Source organism: Solanum pennellii, chromosome 1 (assembly GCF_001406875.1).
Source record: "Solanum pennellii chromosome 1, SPENNV200".
Lineage (NCBI taxonomy): Eukaryota > Viridiplantae > Streptophyta > Magnoliopsida > Solanales > Solanaceae > Solanum > Solanum pennellii.
Window position 1 is genome coordinate 94608401 of NC_028637.1, and position 18971 is coordinate 94627371.

General features: G+C 33.2%; 3 protein-coding genes across 3 annotated transcripts in view; 2 read left to right on the forward strand and 1 right to left on the reverse strand.

The window, feature by feature from the left end:
• LOC107007937 (T-complex protein 1 subunit alpha) overlaps positions 1-2850 on the forward strand; it is a 10013-nt gene extending 7163 nt beyond the window's left edge. The window contains exons 12-17 of the mRNA XM_015206797.2: positions 193-327; positions 542-646; positions 1228-1356; positions 1444-1547; positions 2178-2268; positions 2346-2850. Coding sequence (XP_015062283.1) covers positions 193-327; positions 542-646; positions 1228-1356; positions 1444-1547; positions 2178-2268; positions 2346-2429 — 648 coding nt within the window. The 3' untranslated portion in view covers positions 2430-2850. The remainder of the gene's footprint in view (positions 1-192; positions 328-541; positions 647-1227; positions 1357-1443; positions 1548-2177; positions 2269-2345) is intronic.
• Positions 2851-10494: 7644 nt separating this feature from the next.
• Positions 10495-11677, forward strand: LOC107012979 (GATA transcription factor 4-like). The gene is made up of 2 exons (XM_015212960.2): positions 10495-10820; positions 10912-11677. The coding sequence occupies exons 1-2, from the start codon at positions 10593-10595 to the stop codon at positions 11464-11466; spliced, it is 783 nt and encodes a 260-aa protein (XP_015068446.1). The 5' UTR covers positions 10495-10592; the 3' UTR covers positions 11467-11677.
• A 990-nt stretch (positions 11678-12667) lies between these two features.
• LOC107005596 (RGS1-HXK1-interacting protein 1) lies at positions 12668-18677 on the reverse strand. The gene is made up of 9 exons (XM_015204271.2): positions 18284-18677; positions 16949-17015; positions 16784-16861; positions 15890-15942; positions 15298-15381; positions 15027-15079; positions 14870-14934; positions 14660-14718; positions 12668-13119 (listed from the first exon to the last, which is right to left on the reverse strand). Exons 1-9 carry the CDS (start codon positions 18533-18535, stop codon positions 13030-13032), a joined length of 801 nt encoding a protein of 266 aa, XP_015059757.1. The 5' UTR covers positions 18536-18677; the 3' UTR covers positions 12668-13029.
• Between the last annotated feature and the right edge of the window lie 294 nt (positions 18678-18971).

Below are 18971 nucleotides of genomic sequence, written 5' to 3' on the forward strand. Positions count from 1 at the left end.
CCCCCCACACACACCACACCACCACCACACACACACACACACAAAAGCAGGTGGTTGGAGGACCAAAGAGAAACAATATATGAGTAGGATAGTGGGCGATAATTTTGGGCATATAACAATAGCCATTTCTGGTAATTACTAGCATAATCATTTCTAGGAACATGACATATGCTCATGTACTGTGTTTTACAGGTCTCAACATTTGCTGATATGGAAGGAGAAGAAACTTTTGAACCATCATTTCTTGGACATGCTGATGAGGTGGTGGAGGAGCGAATTGCTGATGATGATGTGATTATGGTTAAAGGAACCAAAACCTCAAGTTCGGTATGTAGTTGCACTGAATTTTGAGTTTATTCTAACTGTGCTCATTACTTATTTAAAACTGCAAAATAGTTTGACCCTATTCATCCCATGACTCTCATTTGTTGTCTTCGATAGAAAATGTTGTGGCTCTTTTGGTTTTTTTTCTTTCCAAATGAAGATAGCGTTGTAATTCAAAGGTTATGAATATGGAATCTGATCCTGCTGCTTTTATCAGGTTTCATTAATACTTAGAGGTGCAAATGACTTTATGCTTGACGAGATGGAGAGGGCCCTCCATGATGCTTTATGCATTGTGAAGAGAACACTAGAGTCAACAACTGTAAGTCCTTGTGTCCAGAAATTGCTTCTAAATGCAGTTGTTGTTTACTTTGATGAAGTTATATAGATAACAGGTTATGTTGGGGGCATCAAAATTTTAATTCACGCTGTAAGGAAGCTTATTCTCTTAGACTATGTTTAGATCAATAATAGGTGTAGGTTATCAGTTTAACTTGTTTGATGAGCTAATGTACCAGTGGTGTATGCAAACCTTATCTTCCTACCTTGTGTAAGGTAGAGAGGCTATTTGCAGTAGACTCTTGTCTCAAGAAAAGTGTCTTCAAAACATGTTTGGAGAAAATACACAAGTGAAAAAGCTATGATGAAAATACCAAAAGTTGCAACTCGATATATTAATAGTGTAACAGTCTCTTATACTTTAATGACCTTATACTTCGACAAGGAGAAGCGTGCATCCTGATTTTACTGCTAGTTTTTTTGTGGATATCTTCCAGCACAATGTTTGATTTGGCATGGAGGAAATTCACTACCATAATCTCCATTTCCTCTTGGCTATAGGAAGTAGCAGTGAAATTTTGTAGACATATAAATGCCTGATCAGTTTGTTACCGTGGTAAACAGGTCGTTGCTGGTGGTGGAGCTGTTGAGGCCGCTTTATGTGTCTACTTGGAGTACCTAGCTACTACTCTTGGGTCAAGGGAGCAGCTGGCTATTGCACAATTTGCTGAATCCTTACTTGTCATACCAAAGGTGCTTGCTAGTTGTAAAAAAAATGGACGATACTCTTGCACCATGTATATCTTCATGATCAATTTTGGTGAATTTTTTCTGGTGCAGGTTCTTGCAAATAACGCTGCAAAAGATTCCAGTGACTTGGTATCTAAACTACGTTCGTGCCACTACCTTGCACAAACCAAAGCTGATAAGAAGCATTTGTCAAGGTATTCTTTTTACATCTTTGTGTCGTTTGGTCAAGGCTTCTAGGCCAAAGCTGATGCACTACTTTCTAGTTTATATTTTATATGTTACCAGGATTTCAAGTTTTAGTTTCGTAAGAATATGGTTTTTGTGGTTCGTTTGGAGATTCTTGTGGGTTAAAGTTTTTTTAAAGCCTTCCTTTGGTGAAGGGATGGATGATTGCCTCAAGTAGGATAAAGCAAAGACTACTTCTATGAGATGTAATATTTTCTTGCTATGCAAGGTGTTCTTCTGGCCGGTCCTGACAGTCTTTCTCAAACCTCCTCAGACCCCATCACTGGCACACACTTCTACTGAGTTCTACAGTTTCCCAAGGTTGATGGGTAGAGGGAGAGAGTTAGTTGGCCATTTTTCTTTACAACCAGCTAATTGTGTGAGCCAACTATTTGCGCCAAAATTTTGTGCTACCTACGGTTGGACCAATTTTAAGTTTCTAGATTAATGGCCCAAATGTTTAAAATGGCACTAAATAAAAGGGATCTGATAAGTGACCCTTGATGATGAAGCACTGCTAAGCTGAATGAATGGTTTTAATCAATACATCTACCATCCTTCCTATGAACTATCATAATCAGGTTTTGTTGTGTTTACAGCATGGGACTGGACCTATCAAAGGGCACTGTGCGAAATAACTTGGAGGCTGGGGTGATTGAGCCTGCAATGAGCAAAGTAAAAATTATACAGGTAAATCTACACTAGTATGCTGATCTGCTGAAAATTTAGGTACTTGTCCTTTCTAATACGGTGTAATTTCTTATCAGTTTGCTACAGAAGCAGCTATTACCATTCTGAGAATCGATGACATGATAAGGCTTGTCAAAGATGAGAGCCAGAATGATGAGTAGGATTTGGCAGCAGATAGACCTGGACTTGTCCTAATGGAGCCAATGCGAGTGTTTGATGGACTTACAGTAGCTGTGTTGCATTTTTCATTGCCCTTTTGAGAATTGATCCCACCAGCTCTTGTTGATCCAGAATGGTTTTTGTTTTCCCCATAAATTATTCCTTAATCCTGTGATTTGTTGTGAGTTTTAATATTTAAGGGATTTGTTGACACTGTAGGAAAATTTGAAGTAAAATCTTTAGGATACTGAATAGGTAAATTTGAAGTTCTGTTTTTTGCTGGTTTATCCTTGTGTTTAAAACGTTGAGACCGGTCCATATTCTTAAGTACTACATTGGTATTTTCCCTTGAAAGGACGTCAATCACATTTTGTATGTCAAATGACATTGATGTCAAATATAGATACTGCACAGATCTTCTAATCTATTGTTATCGATATGATTCTGATGCTTGTAGCAGCTCATACAAATTTTTCACATTGATATTTAGATGAACTGCTTCAAAATGCCAATAGTATCACTAAGGAACATAAACTGTTTGAGAAACGGTGTATAGTTAGGGAAGACGGGGCTTTTTCCTATTGCAGTTTCGTTGTGGACTGTGAATAAAGTGGTACGAGTGTAAACTATGAACATTAAAAAAAGTAATACAAAACGGTTGTCTTAGACTGAGAAACTAAAGAGTTTGTTTGACCTTTGTGTTGCTTAAGATTTCCATCTGCGTTAACAAAAAAATAAATATAAAAGACAGCACTTAGTTTTTTTCCCTTACGAAGGGGTGGGGGTTTGTGCCGAGGCCATTGTTTTGTGTATCAAATCAGTTTTTAAATAATAGAAGGTCAACTTGAAATGCAGAAAATAGTGGCTTCTCCATATGGGCACACGTGAATTTGCCAGCCTTGTTAATATATGGTCTGTCAAATGACCCTTTCTTTTAGTGTGTGTTTTCTCGTTCATACTTGAGCACAAATGACATTTTTTTTTATGTAGAACTAGCAAGTAGTAACCTGAAAAAATGAGACTCGTTACTTTCTAATATATGATCTGTCACTGATTCAGTTGTTCTTTTTACTATAATGGCATCAAATATCGAGAAGAACAAAACTCTGAAGATGCCAAGCTACTACTTTTTTTATCCATTTGGATCTTAAACCATTTGGTCGGAGGAAGAATTTTACGAATGGTTTTAATTTATGTACATTGATAGCATACACTTATAGTATATATTATCAAATTAGTTTAGCTAATTATAACGTGTTAGTTCTTCTTTTTTTGAAACTATTAGTCTATGCTAATTTTCTTAGAACAGAAAATTAAGTTTCAATTTTGTCAAAGCTTAGCAACTCGTGTACATAAATATGGGCGCTAAAATAATTGAACATGGATGTTACTCTCTTCATTTCTATTTATATGTCATTATTTTGGATTCTACACTCCTTAAAAATTTATAATTTTTTAAAAAATATTTTCTCAAAGTCAATTTTCAATAAATGAATATAAATTAATTTATTTTGATTTTAAATTGACCAACTGACATGAATTAAAAAAATCATTTAGTTTTTCTATATTGCTCAAATTTATACTTTCAAAGCTAAGAACTCTCCAGGTGTAAAATAGGAAAAAAATTGTCATTTATGCATAGATTTGGTGAAATGACAAATACTGAGAATCACATATTTTTTTTAGTAAGGATGACATAAATAAAAACGGTGAAAGTATCTATAATTATTGTATATGCACTTCCTCTGTCTTGTATTAGTTATTCTTGTCACATTTTGATTTGACATATCTATAAAAAAAAAACTCTTATTGATATAATGTATTTTACCAGACTTTCCCCTATTGAGTAGTGTCTTGAAAAAATGATTTGAAAGTTGAAGGTAAAACATGAGGAAAAATTATTATCTTTTCTTGCTAGGTCAAAAGTGACGTATAAAATTAAAAATTTTCACATTTGTTGCAAAGTTTACCAAAAAATTTTAAGGTGTGCATTAGAATTTTCTTCTTCTTATTTATGATTTCTTAATATGCATAAAAAAAGAAAGTGATCAGCTAATATGAAACAGATAAACTATTTGTTTGTACTGAAATGGATAGATAATATCTTCTCCCTCTACTTTTATTTAAGTGATGTAGTTTAATTTAATACAAAATTTAAGAAAGAAAAAAGTACTTTGAAAATTTATAATATTAAATAAATTATAACATATATATAGTTATAAATCATTTTACTAAAGAATAAAATAACCATTATAAAATTAAATTCTTACTATTAGATTAAATATGTTATTTTATAAAATTAACTAAGTGGTAAAAAAATGAAATGTAAATGCACGAATCCGCCCCTCAAGGACGGAATATTATACAATATCCAAAGTCACAAAATTTAATTTTAAAATAAATATATTTAATTGTTTTTTAAAAAAAGATGCACATGGACGATGCACGTGCCGAGCATTTTGCTTAGGGATCAGCACATCCCCCCACCCCTTTTACCCAAAAGATTATTTTATTTATTTTCTAAAAAAATAAAAATAAAAACTTTGATGTATCCTTTCTTCCGTGCATGTCACGTGCTTCAGTACTGTCTCATCCATCTCTCTCCCAATGTGTTACTGACACACTCTTGTCATCTCTCTTTCTCTCCATATTGGATTCTTTTTATCACTCGTAATATTTAGATCTCACTCGTAAGATTATACTGTTATTAATATTTTTTAAATTTTTTTTTACAAATTTGAATTTTTGCCGAATCGGAAAATTTAACAATAAATTTATTAGTAATTAGTGTAATTCTCGTAGAGGAGTGAGTGAGAGGCTAAGGAAATCCAAATTAATGGCCTCAAAAAACCTTGCAACTTTTTGTCATCGAATGTGACTTAATAATCAATTAAGTGAATTAAATATTCTGAATTCATATTGAAATTTTAGTAGATATTAAAAAGCACTAAATAATTTAATTTTTGTATTTGTGAAATTAGACGAGACATACTTAAACACCGTGATTATAAAATAAATGAAAGAAAGGTTTGTCAATTGGATGCATCATCTCTTGTCTATTATTTTCCCTTTTTTTTTCTTTTGCTATTGTCTAGTAAGTATATAGTAAAAGTGTAGTAACAAATATAATACTAAAAACTCTATTATAAAGGAAAAAACTTTTTGCCTAGCTCCCTCTATAGAGGTACGGACCGTACGTAAATTTGATTTCAGCCTCAAATTCAGTACCAACTGCCCTTTCATTATTTTTTTTCACTTCTAATTTGTTATATGAGATTTAACAAGTTTTATTCTCCAAAAAAATCATCATTAATGGCATTACATCACTCGTTCGATCATAGTGTAAAGTCAGAACCACCGAGCTGGAGCCAACTGTCACCACGTATGAGGCCCTACTCAATCCATAATATTCTATCTGTCTCGATTTATTTATATCTATAAAATTAGTAACTTTTTATATTTACTACTTTCTTCGTCTTAAATTATGACATAACATATGGAAAAAACAAGAGCTTTTAAAATTTGTGATATAGAGCGTTTCTTGATCATCTATGTGGCTATAAATCATTTATTATTGTTAAAGAATAATAATTTAAAGTTTAAAATATTTTTAACTAATGACGTATGATATTCTTTTTGTTACAGATTATAAGTGAAAGTTTATCACCTCAACGAGGACAAACAGAGTAACTCTTTACACCATAATCTTACATGACATATTTAAAACTACAAAATTTAAAAGATTTTTTAGTACATTCAATACTTTTTTAATTTAAGATTAGAAGATTGAAACTGAAAAAGTAATAAAAATTTACTACAAACATGTTTTTTAATATCTAGATTATTACATATGTTTTACATAAATTTCTTATCACGAAACCACGATTTTTAACTATCTAAATATTTTCTATCTTGTTTTATAAGTTAATTGTATACATTGATGAAAATAGTAGATGCAAGTAAATTTGATATAATAGTATGGAGTATGTGAGCCTACTAATTAATTCATAACGGGAAGAATAATAAATTAGTTTATTTTGGGGAATAAGGAGAATCCATGCAACTAGCAGCCAATGTAGGCAAATACATGCAAACGGGAGGTTTTGGTGAATTTAAAAAAATCTAAATCAATATATTCAAAAATTAATAAGATTTTATTTTACATATTCTATTTAAATTAAAGAAGAATAAGAAGAGTGAGCACCGACAAGGGGCAAATAAAAGATTTTTTTTTTAATTTTTCTTGTGGATTGATTATTTATTTATTAGTAGTAAGTATAAGTATGTATAGTATAATTGATTGGTCATGTGATTTGATTAAATGGTCACATGACAAAGGAGGCAAACCAGTGTGCTTTCTGCAACTGTGTTACTCTTTTTTAATTTATTTTTTTTTCCAGATCTTCTTTTCTTTAAATTATTTATTACTACTATTATATATATATACCAAAGTGATAGGAATTGAATATAAAATTTTAGTACAATAAAGAAAAGGAAATGATACCCATGGAACTAAATTATTGATGATTCCTCTGCTCATATATTCACTACACTCCAAAGGAATCCCCAGAAAATGAACCACAAATGTTTGGTTCTAAAATTAACAATAACAAGTGCTTAAGTAATTAATGTGAGAAAAATGAAAAAACTTCTGCCCCTTCTATAATGAGAGGTTTTCATTTCGAATTTTTGATATGGAATAATTTTTGGTGAAAAACCAACCCTTGAATGGTTCCTATCCGTTGCAAATCTAGATTAGTCAACTTTCAAAGTAAGAACAAAATAAAAGTGTTTAAGAATTCTCACATCGGAAAAAAAATGAGAGTTTGGTCTCCTCATATATGAATCTGGAAAATTCATCTTTTATAAGCTAGCTTTTGAGATTGAGTTAGATCTAAGATTCATTTTTATACCGTATTAAGAAGGCAAAAGGATGAGAATTTAGTCTCTCGTTATATGGACTTGAAAAATCCTCTGGAGCCCAACCAAAACTTTTGGCCAAGCACCTACGCTTTAGTTTAATGTGTGAGTTAGATTCATGTTAAGAAGTAGAATTGAAGTTAATTACATTTCATGTTTCCTGTTCAACTATTTGTATTATGATCAAGAGAGGAAAAAAATGTTAGAATTTTGTATAATTTTTTTGATCAATACAAATGCAATGTATATAATATGTGAGTTACATTTTGAAGTTAATTTGATTGAATGTTTCATGTTTATGTGTGTAATCAAGAGGGAGGAAAATTTGTTAGGATTCATTATATTGTTCAAGAAGAAAGAAACTGACTATTGGAACAGGTCTAAAGCAACTGACTGACCAGTCTACACACACGTCAGTCAACTGCGTTAAACCTGTTTCCATCATCTATTTCCTTCTTCTTCAACAATTATTACTCAATATATAGCTACACAAATAGTATGATTGGAGAGGTAAAAAACATTAGTGAGAAAGGATTGTGGATAAGAATTGAGGAAATAATTAATTTAATAGTGAAAATAGAAAAAACGAAAAAAGTATTATGTCCGTATCTGAAGAAAGTGCAGTGGTCACTACTCACTAGCACGGAAGGACCACAATCGTCTCATCAAATTACTCATGAAAGCAACCATGCACTCATATATATACTTTTATTTATTTTTCGATTCAACTCCCTCTAGTATTCGAGGTTTGATTTGGAATATGACCTTTCAGGGTAAAATGATCTCAATCACCGGAGTATAGATACCAAAAACTCCAGTATCAGCGAACCACTCAACGAAAGTAAAGTACACTTAGAATACTAGATTTAGTCTTCAAAGAAGAAGTCCATGAATTCTTTTTTAGAATGAGAGGAAATCCCTCAATTTATAGAAAACAAATGGTAGTGCGAAAAGGTTCTTACTATGCCTTATCGAAAAGGTCACAAACCTTTGGAAAAGTCACAATCTTTCAAAAAGGTTGTCACCTTTCATAAAAGTCACAACTTTCCATAAAAGTCACAATTTTCCATAAAAGTCACAATTTTTCATAAAAGTCGCAATTTTTCATAAAATACAACTTTTCATAAAAGTCGCAACATTTCATAAAAGTCACAACTCTTCATAAAAGTCACAACTCTTCATAAAAGTCGCAACTCTTCATTTTCCATTCACACCTTTTTAAAACCCAACAACCTTCACACCGATGAAGGTTGTAACAAGATACGACTCAAACATATTAATGATCTAAAATTAAATTTTAATGAAGATTTTGAATTATTAATATGTTTTTATAATGTATATTCTTCTAACTTCCTGAGATACAAAAATTGTTAATCACTTTATTATAATTAATTTTTATTAATAATTCTTAATCAATTTACTAATAACTAATCTGATATTTCTCCATCCATCAGTTGAACTTTTTTCTCCTTTTTACGGAAAGATTAATTTTTTTTTCCAACTCTTTAGAGCAAAAAACTGACCGAAATTCCTCTATTTTTGAATTTCAGATTTTGTATTTGAGCTCTAAAAAAATTAAATAAAAGTATATATATATATAGGCATATATAGTTTTTTTTTATTGGATCGTGCCAGTAGAATAGGTCAATAAAATAACTAAAATGGATAGCCGTTTATTTCTTATAAATTATATATTGAATAAAATTTTCATACGAGCAAAATTAATGAAAAACTCCGTTTTCTTGTTTTTCAGCTTGTTCATACACATTTTCTCTTTGTTTCCCAAAAAAGGCAAGATTAAAAAAAATACAAAAATGGATAACTTTTTGCAATATTTTAGAGAAAGGTTAGTTTGAATCAAATATTCACTGGTGAATATTACAAGTATAGCCTTATATAAATTCTTAGAGAATTGGATGATCATCAAAACTAAAGTTAACTCTCTAATTATTCTGGGTTAAAAGTAATTGTAAAATCATTCCAGAATAGTACGTTTGAAGGAAATTTCTAATCTAAGTCATAGAATTTCGAAAGTTACGTTGTCATTTTTAGTGATTAAGAAACTTCCCATATAACAGCTAGAATAAATCGATAATATCAAACGCTTAAGAACTTCATTTGTTCATCAGTTAGTCTCTTCGTTCCAAAATAAATGAAGATTTAACTTTTTTTATTTTTTATAAAGTAGTGTTTTAAGATTTTAGGAAGGATTTGATCTTAGTTTTTCAAAATTACTCTTGTTTACATAAACAAAACCCATTAATTAGCTTTCCTTTGATTAGGGTTTAGGGGTAAGTTAGTCAAAATCACTTCTCTATTATTTTTAGGTTTTCTCAAGCTAAAAATATCCCGAAAAAAATATTAGAAAATTAATGGCTCTATTATTTGATGGAAAAGAAGATGACTACTGAAATTGAAAATTTGTTGCCCAAAACATGTTTAGTTTAAAAGCCTTTGACGGATTAGTCAAATCACTAATTTACGTGCTTAAAATAAAAACAGATTTAAGTGGGGTCCGAATCCTAATTTAGATGGTGATATCTTTAGCTTCTAATTTCTATCAATTTTTTAAAATAGATACGCATATATACGTATGATTTTTTTCAAAAATTAAACTGGTGCGCCCGATGTATATAACCTCGCCTTAATCGTCTATCAAATATACAAAAACAACGAGTCACAAATATTAGTAATAATCTTCATTATAATGACTTATAATCAAAGAAAGAAAAATGAAATATCAATCTAACTCATCACAATTTGTGATTAATGTAATACTCCTTCTCAAACTTTACCTTACATTTGTGCATCCTTTTTCCTATTATGACAATTCATTTACTGAAACTGTAAATGACTTGCTTGAGCTTAAATTTTTTTGTGTTCTTGTTAATCAGCATATTAGCAACAATACTCCATTGAATTACAAGTTAGAATTTTCTCCCAGATTTTTTGTAAATATACTAAGACTATAAAATCGTTTATAGAAATAGTTAATGGACGATTAACACTAATTAAAAAATGAAATAATTAAGTAAAGTTGTGACCTAATATCACGAGGAAAACTGGTGATTTTCTCTTCACGTTGTTTTGTCTCCCCTCTTGCCAACCTTCACTTGCACTCTACTCCTTTATATCTATTATTACTATCACACTTCTCACCCTCACTCTCACACTCTATTTCTCTCTCTAAAAACCCCTTCTCTTATTATTAGAGAGAGAAAAAACTCCAGAGAGAGTCGACAATAATGGATGTCTACGGTCTGCACTCTGCACCTGACTTGTTTCGTATCGACGATCTACTCGATTTCTCTAACGACGAAATTTTCTCCATTAATAACAACTCCTCCAACACCGACTCTAACCACCACCACCAACCTCACTCACACAACTCCGCCGCCGCCGGACCCGCCAATTATTACGATGCTCTTCTTCCTAATTCTTCCGACGATTTCACTGATAACCTCTGCGTTCCCGTAAGAATTTTTTTTTCATCAATACGGACTAGTTTACATCAATTATAGCTGTTTTTAATTAGTAGTATCAATTTATTTATTTTCGTTGCAGAGTGATGATGTAGCGGAGTTGGAATGGTTATCGAACTTTGTAGAAGATTCATTTAGTAATTTTCCGGCTAATTCCGTAACCGGAACGATGAATATCACTTCCAATACTGCGTCGTTTCATGGAAGGTCGAGAAGCAAACGTTCTCGTTCTACTTCAAGCTGGACATCCTCACTACAAAACACTAACGCTACTACTTCTATGAAGAACAAGGAGAGTTCAGTATATACCAGAGAAAGGTCGTCTTCAATGGACGAAGATGTGCCACGGAGATGCACGCACTGCGCTTCGGAGAAGACGCCGCAGTGGAGAACTGGTCCTCTAGGCCCAAAAACACTCTGCAATGCTTGTGGAGTTAGGTACAAATCAGGCCGGCTAGTTCCGGAATACCGGCCCGCAGCTAGCCCAACTTTTGTGTTAACACAGCACTCAAATTCTCACCGGAAAGTTATGGAGCTCCGTCGACAGAAGGAAATGATCCATCAACCGCAGCAGCAACAACAAATGCCGCCGTCGACAGAGGAGGGAATGTACGGACATCACTTTCGGGTCTGCTGACGTCATATAAAGAGAGAAGAGACACGTGTCTTCACCGCCGAGCTAACCGTGGACTCCTTTTTCTTTTTATTTATTGTTATCATCATGCTAATTTTACAATCTGAAACGTTTCTTTGTTTAGTTTTTTTTAATTTCGGGGGATAGAATAATTATTATTGTGTTGGTGTAATTTTTTGAAATTTGAGCAACGCATTTTTATTGAATTTCGCAACTGCCGATTTGGGTTGCGTGATGGGAGGTGGGCTAGGCATTGCACGTGATTCGTATAGGCTTCAAAAATCAAAATATTTTACATTTTACGTCACGTTGGGTTAAACAGTAATCACATGGCTATCGACTGAATATAATCAAACTTACGCTTATCAAGTCAGCAGATTCAATGCATCCCTGTACTTATAAAATTAGTACAAATATATTTGTTTGTGTATCATAACTAATCATAATGACATATTCAGTATAGCTTCATAAATAGAATAAAGAGAAGGGTGAGTTGTACGAAAGATTATTCAACGTAGTTTTATAAATGAAGTATCGAAAGGGTGAGTTGTACGAAAATTTTATAGTAGAAATATTGTTTCCAATAGATTTTTGGGATTGAAAAAACTCGTTTTCCCAAACAAAGTGGTGGACAACTACTCTTTTGCTAATGTGCAAAAAGTTTAACCATATAGTTCTGTTCTGTAAAATTGCATATATTCTGAGGGCCTGTTTGGCCATGAAAATAATCTGTTACAGTACTTTTTTAAACTATCATATCTTGATAAAAGAGTAAAGGACAATAATGACATATTTCGATTTAAAAGTAAAAGTCGTGACACAAATGTTCTTGAAACAAATTTCAGTGTACTAAAAATACAGCTTTCACATGTACTTGTCACTTTTAGCATAATAGTATATCTTTTCATGTTTTACTTTTAACACTAATTGCTTATTCTCATAGTATTATGGTCATCAGATTTTCTAACAGGCCAAACCTAGATATCTGAATCGTTATTTTCACGGCAATATCTCATCTACTATTAACATCACTTTCATTCTTCTTGTGGGGGCTAAACAATTGGTGCACATGAACCATCAAGAAACACTACAATGTTACTTCTCTCTTAACTTTGAATTTGCCCACCAGGTTGCTTAGTACAAACAGCATAACTAGTAGTTCAAATTGGCCACTGCTAGAATTTAATGGCACACAGCAGGAATATGATAGTCGTGACAAAAGGTTTTTCTTTTTTTGCTTGGTCTGAAGTTGTACAAAGCAAGGTTAGATTCAAGCAACACTGATATATAGTCAGTAAAAAACCCATGCCTCAAAACTTCAACACTCAAACCATCACTTATTCAGAACAGAAAGAAAAAACAAGCAGAATCCCCGAATCTCAAGGCTGTGCAGTGAAGTCAGAGTTGATAACTTGAACTATAAAATGTGACCAGAACCAGAGCTTCCTGAATGCTCTTTCGTAAATGAAAAGGAAAAGGAAGTAAAGTGAAAGGAGACAGAGAAACAGAATTTGGCGCCTGACGTCCACCATGTGTTGGATCATATTAACCAAGAGTGCAGTTCAGTCAGATGGATATGCCATAATTGCTTATCTTTGTAACTTCCTTGGTGAGAACATTCCTTTCCTTTTTTGCCTCTGAAGCAAGGTTGGAAACCTGATGACAGAAATCAATGTCATCAAGAGAAGATGGTATAATTTCCACTTTTTTTTAATGAAGTCTGGAGATTTCATTAGAAGGCATCAAGAAGATGCAAGGCAAAAAATTATGGTGTATATGGCCAAAATCCGATAATATCAACTTTTACTTTTTTTCTTTTTAGAGTAAATAAGTGGGAAATGGATAATTTCCACTTCTTTATTCTAAAAAGAAAAAAAAGTAAAAGTTGATATAATCGGACTTTGGCCACATACACCATAACATCACAGCATTCCTATAGCATGTTAATGATTTGGATCATTTAACGGAAGGAGCAAATATCCAAATTGAAACTCTCATTTTGGATTCTAAAAACTAACACTTAAAAATACATCATTCGAATCTTAATCAGTTGAACTTCATTACAATTCAACCCCACCGCATATCAGATAAGTGAAATACTCCTAATGTCATACCTGATACCATATGGTCAAAGTATTATCATCACTAGTAGGGAGCAATTTCGGCAATTTTTGTAGTAAGTTTTTCTAATATTATTTTTACAGAAGTTCATACAGGAATATTGGTTCAAATAATTGTAAAGTAATATTTTTGAAGTGCAACAGAGTTCTGTGAGATGAAAGAGAAATTATTTGTTAGTCATGCCACGTCTCAAAACGTACCAAAGTGTGCATTCCAGAATTTCTCTTTACTCTCAATCTGAAATTAATAGAATGTGCTTGGCTGCTGGTGTGAATTACATGTGGCAAGAGAGGAACAAATCCTACTTCCTTGCAATGTATATTTCAACGCAAATAGTGATTGTGAAGATGATAGTTCAGAAAGTTTACTTTCGAAGGAACTTGAAATCCAGGGTAGCTAGGAAATTGCAAACTTTGTACTTCTATCCTAGTTAATAAATAGGTCCGATGTCTAGAAGTTTTTGGTTGTAACCTTAATCACTGCGGCTCTATGTACGGTTGTAAGGTTGTTTTTCAGCACTGCAATTCTCATTTTGGTAATGGAAAAGTTCTTAGTTACCCCAAAAAAAGGCGGTTCATATGTGTTAAATAGGCAAAGCAGCCAAAACAAAGTCAGGTTAAGATTGTACAGGCATTGCATTATGCTTGATTTCAATTCTTAAAGTTACTACATATTGCAACATTGTTCAATAAACAATAAGCATATTTATATTAGAGGAATGGGCAGGTGGTGATTATAATATCAAAAGGAAAAAAAAAACTGAAGTAGAGTTGGCTTTCGAGGATGAAAAGATTAAATTCCCAATTTCTTGTAGCTCGTGTCTCCTCCCAAATTTACATTGCAAGGAAGTAGGATTTACAATGCAAAGTCACATGAGGAAATAGTCAACTAACTAGCTCAATCAGTCATGCTTTCCCATTTTAATTTTCTTGTAAGGCCAAATCTCAAATTCATAGTTCAACAAGTGCAAATATGTTTTCATCTCTTATTTTTTTTTCATAGCAAATTTAAGGTCTCGAGGAAATAGTAGATGAGCGTATTTGATATTCAGAAAGGAGCAGTGTAGGGAACTTACTTGTGACCGGAAGAGTGAAACTTCTCTTCGGGGAAACTCTTTAAGAACATCTTGAAGACCTAGAGAAAACATATATTAATCAGAGAAGCTCCTACCTAATATATCACTTATAAAAAATATTTGATTTACTAAGCTATGTCTCGTCCATATGACAAATGAGGATTATGGACTTCCTTGAACAAGGATAAACAGAGAGAGTTGATTGCAAACCTGTAGCTTGCCTTTCTATCTTATATGCTGACTGTATGACACTACGAATTTGTTTGCCTGCCTGCCTGTATAAAGCATTAAGATTGAACAGAAAATCCAGCCTGTTAAGAAATATTAGTCATGAAGTATTCACAACAAGGCAGCTGGAAACGCAAACCTGAGTTTTGTCCTTCCCCGTATCATCTCTCCTTCAGCTTGTATTGCTTGATTCTGCAATGATAAGCTAAGAGTAAGATTCACTTCACTTCTTGAATAGATTTGTCTACAAAGTAATGTAGTTTATTGAACTAATCAAATAGGCAATCATCACTAACTTTTATAGCTTGACAACCATTTGTTCCCCCCAGCACCAATTAAAATGGATCCGTCCAAAAAAAAAAAAAAATTAACAAATCATTACCTTACATCAGGGAAAGAAAAGGTCATACCTCCAATTTCGCACTTTCAGCCTTCAGAAGGTCAATTGACTTCTGTAATTCTTTGACTTTTGCATCTGCCCTAGAAAGCAAGGCCTGCTCCCATGGTAAAAAATTAGAAATTCATTATTAATGTGATAAATTTTGTAAGAAAATAACCTGCTACTGGTAATTGTCACAAGAACTCAAGTTACTCTAACCAGACAGTATACTCATGAACAATGATTTTCAAGTGTTACACAAGCCAAATCATAAAATGTCACACGATATATAAAGAATTAAACAATTTGTCCTCTTTTATCACTGGTTCCTAAGCATATTATGAATCTAATGTCCTCCAATTTGTAACAATACAACCAGCTATTGGTATTATTTGGTAATTTTTTCAAAAGAACTCAAGCTATTCTAATCAGACAGTACACCCATGAACAAATATTTCCAGCATTACACTAACTATATCAAATATCTCACACTTGATATAAATAGAATAAGCAATTTGTCCTCTTTATCACTGGTTCCTAAGCATATAATGAATCTAAGATCTTAAATGAATTTCAGATATACTCCTGCCACATGGAGAACAACATGAAGCACTGGTAGTTACCTCTTCACGCACAAATAGCCGCATAGCACTGTAGTACAAAAAACGCCTTGGCCCTGCAAGAGTAAGGATCACTCAGGCAAACAGGAAGACGAAGGACCAAACAGGTTGGACACACATATGAGTCTTATGTACAAAATTTTGAAGGATACAATACATTGACCTCCATTCTAGTTATTTCATAATAGCTTAGATCTTTAACCTCTCTCTTAGTCTGCATAATAACATAGATCTAAAGTTAAGTTTTTCCAATAATTGCATTTATCTTGCCTCAGTTTTCACAAAGAAGGCCAAGTATTAACAAGACGATTAGCTTGACACTTCTTGCTGATCTGCCCATGCTATAAAATGTGACAACTAAATAAAATAAAGGGCACAAGGTAGACATCAAGAAAACACAATTTTTTGCAAGTTCTCCTTATTTTTTGACACGTCGTTCCAAATGAAATTGTTGCAATAAACCTCAACTGCCAATAGAAGACCTGATAAATCAGCAACTTTGGCACATCAAAGAACAAACCTTATGACAAAAGGGCAGACTTTTGTACCAACTATTTGAAGCCCAATGCTGCAGCATGTCATCATAAACCAAAGAAGAGGTCTCTCTAGTTTTAACAAAGTACAAGGGAGGTTAATTAAATTATGTAATGATATATTGTATACATACCTATGATACTCAACTAAGAAAAGTCCAATCCAAGCAAGATGATAATAGACAACTAAAGCTAGGGTAAAATGAGCCAAATGCACAATAAAACACCCTTTGAGTCCTTTATCGTGTGGGACCCAAAGGGAATGAGAATTAAGTAGATAACACTTTGAGTCTTTGACTATGTCAAACCACATGTGTCCATCCCAGAAATATCATTCAGCACCTAAAGACTTGAATAGACTTACGTTTCAGACCCAAGACTCCAACACCAAGAACAGCTCCAGTAGTTGCTAGGGGGTGTGAAGCAGCAAGAAGAAGACCCTCTGCAACATATTCTCCATTGATCAAAGCTAAGGCTATGGAGAGAAATTAAAAGATACATAACAATTGGATGAGTGGTAAGAACTAACCTTTGATCTTCCCAAAAGCCAAGTCCTCATATACACTATATTCAGACTTCAAATCTTGCAAGGTATCCTGCAACAAGCATGCCCAAATTTAAGTAACTTATGCAATGACCAAAAGAATACCACGTAATCATTACTTAAAAGAAACCATCTTATTTGAGGTTAGCATAAGTAGGTTTTCCTAGGTGGAATAGGTCTCGGAAACACACAATAGGGTTGTATCATGATTCATGCATCATCTGCTCCAGTTTTTATGCAATACAAGACAAATACTCCACCATGGTGGGAAGAGATCTGATAGAAGGGGAACAAAAGCAAAGATGATAGGGATAGTATAATCTTCTCATTCAAACGTGCAGCATGTCATCCGGCATCCAAAGCAGATGAGGCTTGATTCCTCCCAAAATCCATAATAGCGTAGAGAACACCAAGAACTAAGAACAACCCAACAATCTCAGTAATTGTTGAATAACGAAAATATATCATTGCAGTTTTGGTTTCCTAAAGAGCCTCATTATTTTTCCATGAACCGAAATTATTGACCAAGTCAGTGCTCAAAGTACTGTATAAGCTGTCTATACGATTCAACCCTAGCCATCCACAATCATCTAAATCTGCCAACAATCCAAATAACACATTTTTCTCTCTTTAGGCCTAAAACGCAAGTGGAATAAAAGGGATCTTTTAGTGATTTCTACATCTCTCTCAATTTTGAAACATTTTTCTGTTTCTTTCATTAGATGTGAGCAAAATGGGGATAGTGGTGTTGGACATTGACAAACTAAGATGTGGTAGTCAAATACTATTAATTCCTATGATTTATAAATAGGACAAACTTCAATAATCTCAGCAACAATGCTCCGGTTCTCAGGTCTTAATTCATCAAAAATAGATGCACATCAATGGTTGTCCAATTTCAAGAATTGGATTGAGATAGTTGTGTTTTGGTAACTTGTGCAACAAATTTCCAGTTATTTACTTTCAAGTGTTGGGAAAATATAGCCACCAAAGAGGAGCTAATGCTTCAATCAAAACGCAGAGACTGTTGTGAATATAAATATTATCCTACCCAGTACAATTATCATATCTCATCAACTTTAATATCGAACAAACCATGGAAAATGAATCTCCCAATGTAGCTTAAAGCATTTAAACTGAAAATTGCAGCAATGAAGCGAATTGTACTTGTAATTAAGTTGATATGGAGCTACAAGATCAAACTGCTAATTTGGAAGCAAATACATACAATAAACACTTGCATTGACAAGTCATATAATTTCTAATGTGACATGAAGGAGGCATAAAGCATACATATAAAGCAATAATAGTGGAACTTACAAGTGTTTGATTGAAGTGCGCAGAAGAAGTAGTTAAAATCCGATTGAGACGAGATTTGGTCACCACAATTGCATTCTCGAAGGTGTCTTCTGCGGTCTTCCGGGCAAGCTGCGCCTGTTGCACTGCGTTGTCGATCCATGGGACAGCCTCTCCCCATGTATTTGACTTGTCTTCGTGATTAACTCTTTCTGGTGGTAACGACGGCGACGGTGAGTTTACATTTGCTTCCGATGATTCGGCTATTGCCGCCATTGTTGAGTGATATCGTTTTGTGAAATGGAACTTGGCGTGAAGGTAAAGGACGATCTTCCGTCGGACTGTGTGTTGGACCCGAATTTGTTGCAAGGATCCAGGTTGAGGTTATTGGAGCAGGAGAGTAAATTGCCAAATTGGTCCCCAAAGTTCACTTCGGGTTGCAATTTGTCCTCGTTCGAGTACTATTCTTTATTTATCCCTAACAATTTATAGAATTGAAATTATACATAAAAAAGGTAATTTTTGTGTATAGGAAATTATATTTTGTTTACGTCGAGCATTTAAATTATATGTAAGTACTATATATAAGAATTCATGATCTTATATTGATATATATACATATGTGTTGTAAGTATTTAATATTGCTCATAAAAAGAAATCATGTAATATAAAATCATCAATTTATTGTACGAAATTTAACTCGTTTTAATAT

Bases quoted from the DNA above. Each gene is read 5' to 3' on its own strand.
- LOC107005596 (XM_015204271.2), bottom strand. From the start codon at position 18,535: ATGGCGGCAATAGCCGAATCATCGGAAGCAAATGTAAACTCACCGTCG. The intron at 15,943-16,783 runs GTAAGTCTATTC...TTACTCTTGCAG, and splicing joins TGGAGTCTTGGGTCTGAAAC to GGCCAAGGCGTTTTTTGTAC. The intron at 15,080-15,297 runs GTATGACCTTTT...TTATCATTGCAG, and splicing joins CTGAAAGTGCGAAATTGGAG to AATCAAGCAATACAAGCTGA.
- LOC107012979 (XM_015212960.2), top strand. From the start codon at position 10,593: ATGGATGTCTACGGTCTGCACTCTGCACCTGACTTGTTTCGTATCGAC. The intron at 10,821-10,911 runs GTAAGAATTTTT...TTTTCGTTGCAG, and splicing joins CTGATAACCTCTGCGTTCCC to AGTGATGATGTAGCGGAGTT.